This window comes from Sphaeramia orbicularis, chromosome 6, assembly GCF_902148855.1.
Source record: "Sphaeramia orbicularis chromosome 6, fSphaOr1.1, whole genome shotgun sequence".
NCBI classification, from domain to species: domain Eukaryota; kingdom Metazoa; phylum Chordata; class Actinopteri; order Kurtiformes; family Apogonidae; genus Sphaeramia; species Sphaeramia orbicularis.
Window position 1 is genome coordinate 53,302,243 of NC_043962.1, and position 8,855 is coordinate 53,311,097.

Here is an 8,855-nt window from a genome sequence, read left to right on the forward strand (position 1 = left end):
CTATTCATTTTTTATGCAACAAGCACCAGTGCAGCCTTATTCAAGGAGAAGCAAAAAAGCGTTTAAGCAGTGAACTCAGGCCTTGTTTGACTTTTCAGACAAACCAGAGCTCTGGTGTGTTGCTACAGACTGTTGAATGAGCTGCCAGTGAAAGTTATGTGAAAGTTCATTTGTTCTCCATGTTTAACATTTATCTTTCTTTTCATTCACAGAAACAAGTTGAACGTCATTGAAACAGTGTAATGCTTCAACCTATTCATGTTCATCAGCACAGTTGGTGAGATTTTTCATGTTATATTCATCTATTAAGGCCTGGTCTGCAGTGATATGTCCTTGTAAAGGTTCAATGTGTAAGATTCAAGTGATGGTGTAGTATAGATAGATAGATAGATAGATAGATAGATAGATAGATAGATAGATAGATAGATAGATAGATAGATAGATAGATAGATAGATAGATAGATAGATAGATAGATAGATAGATAGATAGATAGATAGATAGATAGTGTCATGAGATAACTTTTGTTATGATTTGCTTTATTAATTTGATTTGATTTGTGTTTGGTCCATTGTTTGGCTTCATGACTGACTGTAGAGCTGATGGACCTTGGCTGTCACAAAAAAAAAAAAAAAACTGTTACTTGTTTTAGAAAATGATAATTATTTCATGTTAGATCTGCTGATCTTTGGATAAGATGTTCAAGGTCATCACTAAGGTCATTTAAATGTTGTGAAAACATCAGATTGGGTTGTTGGAAGTGAATCACTTCTCCCATAGTACTCCATTCAAACAGATCATACTCTGGTCTCTCTTTAAGGACCTCAACGTTGTGATATGGTTAGAACTGGAGCTTAGAATCTTTAGTCTTTCGTCAGACTTCCTTTCTTAGAAATGTGAGTGTAAGTTGTTAGTATCATGCACAGCGCTTCAGAGGCCAGTGTTTATGTGGATTATTAACTGTGTCTGTAGTTATGAAATAATGACACCAAAGTAATATGTGACAGAGACACACATTTTTCAGTGCTTGACACAATCCACCACAGTCATTTTTTATCTTTAAAAGTGAAACCAGTGGACATAGACACTGTAACTGACCTTACATTGACTCTGAGTAAACTGTATTCATTTACATACTTTCCTTTGTCAGGTCACTCAAACAACATGGTACAAGTTCCTGTCTCTACGATAGACAGACAATTATACTCTTCTTTTTTTCTTTTGTTCAGACAAGGCAGAGTTTTTAGATGTTACCTGAAACTGTCAAGCAGGTAACATCTAAAAACTATACCTTGTCTGAACAAAAGAAAAAAAGAAAAGTATAATTGCATAAACAGAGGACAAAATGAACGTCATTACCCTCAGACAGACAGATGTGGGTGGGTGGGCGGACAGATAGACATATGAACAGATGACTTTTATTGTCTGTTGCAAGTAAAAACAGATATTCCTCTTTTGTCACAGCTGTAAGACAAAGTTTAAAAAAACCACACTCTCTCAGGCATTAAAAACACCCCCACACATCGAAAACACAGTACAACAGATCAAAACAAGTAAAACATATAAACAAATCTATAAAAGGCTAAAAACACAGTACAGTCTATTTTGTGTTAAGAGCATCTTTTGCAGAAGGAATGAAAGATTTTTTGTAGATGTTTTTCCTGGCCAGTGGGGTTCTGTAGTGTCTGCCTGATGGCAGCAGCATGAAGGAGTGGTGGAGGGGATGGGAGGGGTCCTCAGTGATAGGAGGGGTCCTCAGTGGGTGGCTTTCCTTATCACAGAGCATCAGAATTTAGATTTAGAAATGGAGTTGGATAACCCAGCACAAAACATACACAGTCTTCACCAATGACTGTCTTTGTTGCCTACATCCACAATAACAGCCTGTACATTGATTGCAATGTGATTTCGGTGAAACTGACAAATTGACTATTCTCCATAAGTAGATGGGGGAAATTATTGTTCCTCCTGTTTTTTGGGTTTTTTTTAAAAATTGTTATCATTTAACAACAGGTAACTCATCATCACTACTATATATAGCTACAAAAAGCCTTAAAAGCATAAAGTTCAAACAGAATTATACAGTTATTGCTATGGAAATGATCCTTCATCTCATTTATGTGCAATGGTTAAACTGACAGGTTTTCATGACGTTGCACATAGATGCATTTTCACTGGGACTGATTGGTCTGAACTGAACTTAGACTGGACATGGCTTGTTTCTGACATTGTGAAATGTTCTTGAAAACATATTGGTGAGGATGCAACCACGTTATGTAAGAAAAGAGAAAGTAGAATTTAAAACCTCTCCTCCTTTTTCTCTTCCCTGCAGGGCTCTACCCTTTTCTCCTGTTGGTGTCCAAGGTGATGAAAAACAAAGAAGCTGAATTCCACAGAGAGATCTCACAGATGAAAGGCCTGTTTTTGACTGCTTTGACTCCACAATGGCTTCACATTTGCCATGACCACGATTTTTCCTGGTTAAACCATGCCTGCTACCATATGGATAAGCTTGCCTTTCTTGTAAGACTGCGTTAACCCCATGCTTTTGAAAAAGACAGAGAGAAAGTGAAAATTTTGCAGAGAGGAACCCCACACACATCACCAAACTCCACTGGATTTTCCGGCTTCTGCAAATTATTCCATCCAAACCTGCTGCATCACAGACTCTTTGGGGAAAACTGCATCCCCATCAGCACATTGCTACAGTCTGCCTTTGTTTTTGGGCCCACCAGTTCATCCTTACACCGCAAAGCAGAGAGTGACTGACACTGGTTATCTCATATGAACTGAGGCATGATTTACTACCTCCGGTGACCCTAACGTTGACCACAATCTCAACAGCTCTTGTTTCCTCTTAGTCCAGGGTTTCTCAAAGAAAATAATGTTTAACATTGTAGTTCAAAGGTGTCGTCACATTGTCTGGTTTAGCCGTGTACGCGTGGGGGTGTGTGATGTATTTATTTATTTGGTGGCAGCACAGAGCTGTTGCCGCTGATATGATGTTTCAAGCAATCATTTAAGAGCACCTTTACTAATGGGTCACATTTAATGAACAATCTGTATACTTACACATCGTACCCCCCCCCCCCCCCCAAAAAAAAAAAAAAAAAAAAAAAAACATTCCTGGACAAGTGATGTTTGTTTCCATGTATCTTGTTTTTGTTGCTTTTGGTATAAGTGACTTGGGTGATTAGGTTGTGTGAATGGATTACATGGAGAAAAAAAGAAAAAGAAAAAAAAAACACCTATACAAACAAATTATGCTGCTTTGACTAACTTACATGTAGACCATTAAAATCTGCAGTGACATTCTGTTATTGAGTATCAGGGATGACTTCTGTGGATCCAGAAACTTTTACAAAAGGTCAATTCAGATCAACGATGTCAGATAAACCCAGTCGCTAAAATGAAATGTTGCCATTGTGGGTTTTTGCAAAAAGATATGTATAATGTCAACGTAAATTTTCTTTATCTATGTTTTAGTAACATAGTTTATGTGTATTTTGAGGCATTGCATTAGAAAAGGTTGATAGAAATGGTGAAATACAGCAAAAGAACTATCCATAACAGAAGGCAAAAATGCCATTTAGCACATGTGAATGATCATCTGATGCCCGTCTTTGTAACATGGCTGGTAGTACAGCAGAAGAGGAGGAGACTAAAGAAACTGACCACAGTTTTAGATGAAGCCAAATAATTAATACTTTGTCCTCTGCTCTATTTATGACAGCCATGTGAAACATAGCCAGTGGTGCCATTTTCTGCTGACACCACCCACCCTAGCTTGCACTTTCCATTTGTTTTTTTATTTTTTTTCCAGAAATTTCCCTTCAAAACCATTTAAACAAGCCAGGAGCTCTTTGCGCAGCAATTGTACATTGTTGCGTGACATTTTTTTGGCTTGGGAGTTTCACTGGGGTCAACATCGCTACAAATTGAGATGACTTACATGGAGCCTTGGCTGTTGAAGTATCTGCGATTTTTTTGCCTTTTACCTCAGCTGGCAGGAAGTGGGGGGACAAAGTGTGAAATCCTAAATAGAGGTGCATCCCGACTCAAGGGAGTTTTTAAGTTCAAGCAATAAAAGTACTTTGGTTAGGGTTAGGAAAGGGCTGTGGTTTGGTTTACATACTAATAAATAAATTCAGAGCCGATTTTCCATCATCTTTGTGGACTTTTTATTGTATTAAACCAACAAGACTACAAGCCCATGGGTGGTTAAAGACCTTATGTCTCTAGAAATATTGATAGGAAAGGTATTTTTGGTTCAGAAATGTTGACTATACATATCCGTACTTTGCAAGCACATACAATGGCAGTGTTTTGTTGTGGCTACTGGGTTGATCAGACACACATAGGACACCAATGGGCCTACCAGAGTAAATGGTAGCTAATCATTGCCTTTATTTTTTACTTATCTCACCTCTATGCTTGCAAGGAAGGCAGATACTGTTATAGGAGAGATTACTGACGGTCACTGTACGTTGAAAGGAAACAAACTACTTTAAAAATTAGTAAAAGAGAGAATATAAAGACTTAATACCATTAAATAAACAAATGCTATATAGTTATTTTTAAATTAAATTATCATCTGACTGTTTATCAACCAGATATACTCGCAAGTAAAAAGCGATCAGCCTCGGCTCTTCACTCATCAGGCTGAGTTTGTCATTACTGACTTTTTCCTGACTTGCCTTTGTTTAGTGTTAGTCTTGTGATTGCAAATCAAAATCTACTCAATAAAGAAAATACCTTTTGGACAACCTGATAAAGCTAGTTAGTGGATTTATTAAGAAGTAAATGCTGATAAAATGCTGAAGGACGATACCACTGCTTTTGAAATTCACAGGTATTTTCACAGTCCATTAAACACGCCACAGGGTAATGCCATGCAAACCTAAATGTTAATTTTGCCTTAAAATTCGCTGTTAATGGAAGTGCACTGTCATCTCCTCCATGTACTGAACTGTAGCGTGGTGGTGTAACTTTCAGAAAGTTTTCTGTTTTTTCTTTTTTTCTGTGGTAAGATTTATAGTTGTTTCTCTTCGGTGTATGAAGATCCACATAAAGGTAATGGAAATGACATAGTTAACCAGTTTTTTTTCCACTCCTCGTGTATCTAACCTCAGGCCCCATCAAATGTTAAGCAAAGGCCCTCGTCCCAGCCTCCTTTCTGTTATGCACCCTCAAATCTGATAAGTTAAGAGCTGGAGGTGCTCTTTGTTTCAGATATATCAGATCTTATCTGACTTGGAGCGAAAAGAAAAAAAACCTGTTCAGAAATGGAAGTATCTAAACAGGTTTGTTTCCAAAAGGCCTTGCCTAAGTAAAAAGTAAAGTAGATTTAAAAAGGTTGCTCAAATAGTGTTAATAGGAACATTTTTATGGTTATTATTGACAATCATTGAAGAGTTAGGAGCTTGAACAAGGCACGCTGGCTGTGACCTTTCCCATCAGGCCGCCCTGCTGCGAATAGCTGACAGTGAGAGTGGCAGGACACAAACATTTATTTCTATATCTAGTGTGAGTATTTCTATCATGTTTGTGGTCTTACATTGTACCATGTCCATTCTGGGTTTTGTGCCTTGTTTGATTAGCGCAACTGGTTCCATGCGTAAAGCCTGTCTGTGATTTTGTGTGGTAGCAGAAAGTGGAGAAATCATTACCAAAATGACAACAAACTTACCAAACCTAAAAAAACCCAGCAGATACTAATCCCTACGCAGCCAGATCTCTCTTGTTGTTGAAACAGTTTAGCTGGCTTGACCTGTGCCCAGTCATGATTTGGAAAATAGCTCTCTGAAACTTCAGTGCTTCAGTATGTGAACCTTTACTGGCAGATTAAACTGCAGTGGTTGCGACATTTATGTCCACACTTTAGCTTTTGTAACCTTTAGGAAACAGTTCACCAGGTATCTCTGCTTGTTTCATGTGTATTTGGGACTTCATGTTGGGATTTTTTTCTAATAGGAGATGAGAGTATATTGTGCAAAATTGAATCTGTGTTTGAAAAAAGTATACCACATTGGTGTTCATATAGTTCAGAGCAACAGTACCTTTCAGCATCAATAGCTGGAATTCTTGGTGTGGTAAAGTATTGTTTGTTGTGTTGAACTGCAAGATAATGTTATTCAGTCAAAAATGCATTTTTGAACAACACTAAATCAATAATGACATATTTTGTGCACCATAATCGCTATGGCTGTTTAAAGCTGAATCTGTGTTGGAAAACGTAAACCACATTGGTGTTCATGTAGTCAGAAATCGTACCTTTAGCATAAATACCTGAAATTAGTGGTGCGGTAAAGTAAGCATTTCTACAAGTCTTTTCATTCAAAAGTGCATTTTTGAGCAATATTGGAATATACTATCTACGGCAGTTTAGACCTGAGACTTCTCTTCGATCACCTTTAGGTTTCTACATGAAGATTATGTGCAGTGCCCAGTATCCTGACAGAGACAGTCTAGCCACAAACAAGTTAAAGTAAAAAATGAAAAAATAAATAAAATGCGTTTTATACCTAGTCTATGAGTATCATGAGCTGCAACAGGTCTAAGCTGTGAAGAATAAAATAACATGGTCTCCCATTTTCCTGTCTATTTGAGAGCCACAAACAGTCAGTTAATCTGATGCATAGAAGATGAGTATGTTCATGCATTAGTGGAGAGAATGACTGCCCTTAAACACTGTTCCTGTGAGGGGTCTGGATTATGGTCAGAGGGGATTATGAACAGTGCTTTTGGGCCTGAGTGATCCAATCCATTATAGTTCAGAGAGAGTGGATCAAATGGCTCTAGGCAGGAAATAAGTCTGGGTGCCAAAAAAGCAAATATAATTATTGCCCGGTTGGTATTCTGGGTGAAAACTCTACTGTATTCTGTATTTTTGTATAAATGTAAACAAACATATGAGATATGAATAAAGTACACGTATCCAACAGTTCTGTACTTCTTTCTATTTTGATGTTTAGAACTACTTTAAAGGTCCTGTACAGAGAATTTGTTTAAAGTGGATTGCAACGATACCTTTGGCCAGAATCGTTGGTATTTTTAAGGGACAAAGACTCCACTTCCCATGCGTACTAGCACCTACTGTCGTGAGGGCATAACTGTGGCCAAGGCGTTTTGAAGCTAATGACTGAAGAGCAGATCCTCTTTACAACTCTGCATTTCTCTTTTCAAGACAGTAACTTGCAGGTGCAAAGTAACATTTGAAACGAGACAACAAGCAAACTTCATAAAGTCCGTTTGTATCATAGTTTAGTAACTGGTGTGAAAACATAAAAATGAGTGAAACCAAACTTTGAAAGTCCAACTCCTGCTTCTATGTCTCTTTTCCTCCGGAGCTTCGTAGTGTTACACACAGACCGGTGTTTAAGACATGTCCCAGTAATATATATTTGCACTAGCTTTTCCACAAAGTATTCAGTCATTTTCATAAATGACTTCAGTCATTCAACATCTTCATCATTCTGCATTAGCAGTTCGGCGCTAGCTGCTTCTGCCTTCTGCATTCACAGTATTCTACTGTTAGAACTGCCTCGTTCCTGAAGGACAGTTTAGTATCCAGGCCCCAGCATGAACATTCAACCCCATACAGAACCATTTCAGTCTGACCTTCCAAAGCCCTTAGTTTGGACTGAAACAATGCTCCAGATAAAACAGATTACCCACGTCACAGAGCTAGCCCTGTGGCTAACACACAAGTGTTTACTAAGTGTTTGACTGAGCTACCAACTGTACCACTGTAGTCCAATCCAATGTTCCAATGCGTATGGAGAAAGAACAGAAGCATTCTATACCTGTGGAGAAGGAAGAGGGACAACTCCAGCTGTTTTCATGCCTTTAACTCCCTTAATTCTATCCATCCATTCAATGCAGAGGTTTACCAGTATTTTAGTCTGTGCTTTATCACTCTCCCGTTTAGTTTTCTTTTTCTATCTGTCAGTCCAGCTCCAGTTCCAGAGTCCACCATCACAACTAAATAAATCCAAGAAATCCCTTTCTTTAGGAAAAAGGACAGATCTTACTCCTCATTCGTCCACCTTACTTCTTACTGCTAAACTCTGCCAGTTGGTGTGGTGTTGTCACGGTGACGTAAGTCTGCTGTAAAGCAGTCCAGTCTTGTCCGACCCGACCAGGGAAGCTGGAAATAGCTTTTGGAAATAACCTATTTCGGTGCTAATGATCTCATTTTAAATTGCGAACTACAGTCAGGTATATATCTAAAAATGAGACTTTTTTAAGATCACGCAGATGTACAGGACCTTCAATAGTCTTTTTTGTTTCGTCCCTGGACTTGAACAGTACTCAGGATATAGTATGTCTGGGTTGGGTTTTCAGAACAGCCATAACACTACATTTTAAAGGTGTTAGTCTTAGAAAAAAGAAGACAGGGTTTTATTTCAAGACTGGTCAAGACAACATCTACTGAAACGACATTTATTTCGCATTTATTTGTTATTTAACAAAATTAAAATGAAAAACATCAATAAAACAATGAAAAACAAACATTTCTTTGAAGTGCAAAACATTTTGCCATCTCTTAACTTGGCTACGCACCAGATACCTAAAAAGAAAAAACTGCAATCCTAGCACCTTTAAAATGATTGTTATTTCAGTGTTATGGTAAACTCAGGGTTATATTTAAACACATTTGTCATTTATGTGGTTTGGTCTTGGACCTGCCCTGCCTTGGTGTTGCTCTCAACTTGGTCTCGGTCCTTCAAAATCTTTGTCGTGTCTAGATCTTGATACTGCTTGGTTTTGATTTAAGTGGTATTGACAACACAACTGAGAGGAGTAGATGAAGAGTAGATGAAAAGACATGGCCACTGGATGCTTGACCAGAAAG

The 8,855-nt window shown here is 38.0% G+C and overlaps 1 protein-coding gene and 1 long non-coding RNA gene across 2 annotated transcripts in view; one reads left to right on the forward strand and one right to left on the reverse strand.

The window, feature by feature from the left end:
* Positions 1 to 3,090, forward strand: part of kitlga (kit ligand a) — a 64,935-nt gene extending 61,845 nt beyond the window's left edge. The window contains exons 9-10 of the mRNA XM_030135994.1: positions 213 to 277; positions 2,331 to 3,090. Of these exons, the coding sequence (XP_029991854.1) occupies positions 213 to 243 (31 nt within the window). The 3' untranslated portion in view covers positions 244 to 277; positions 2,331 to 3,090. The remainder of the gene's footprint in view (positions 1 to 212; positions 278 to 2,330) is intronic.
* A 719-nt stretch (positions 3,091 to 3,809) lies between these two features.
* LOC115420619 (uncharacterized) lies at positions 3,810 to 8,319 on the reverse strand. The gene is made up of 2 exons (XR_003935573.1): positions 8,269 to 8,319; positions 3,810 to 6,977 (listed from the first exon to the last, which is right to left on the reverse strand). It is a non-coding gene; the product is annotated as an uncharacterized LOC115420619 (long non-coding RNA).
* Between the last annotated feature and the right edge of the window lie 536 nt (positions 8,320 to 8,855).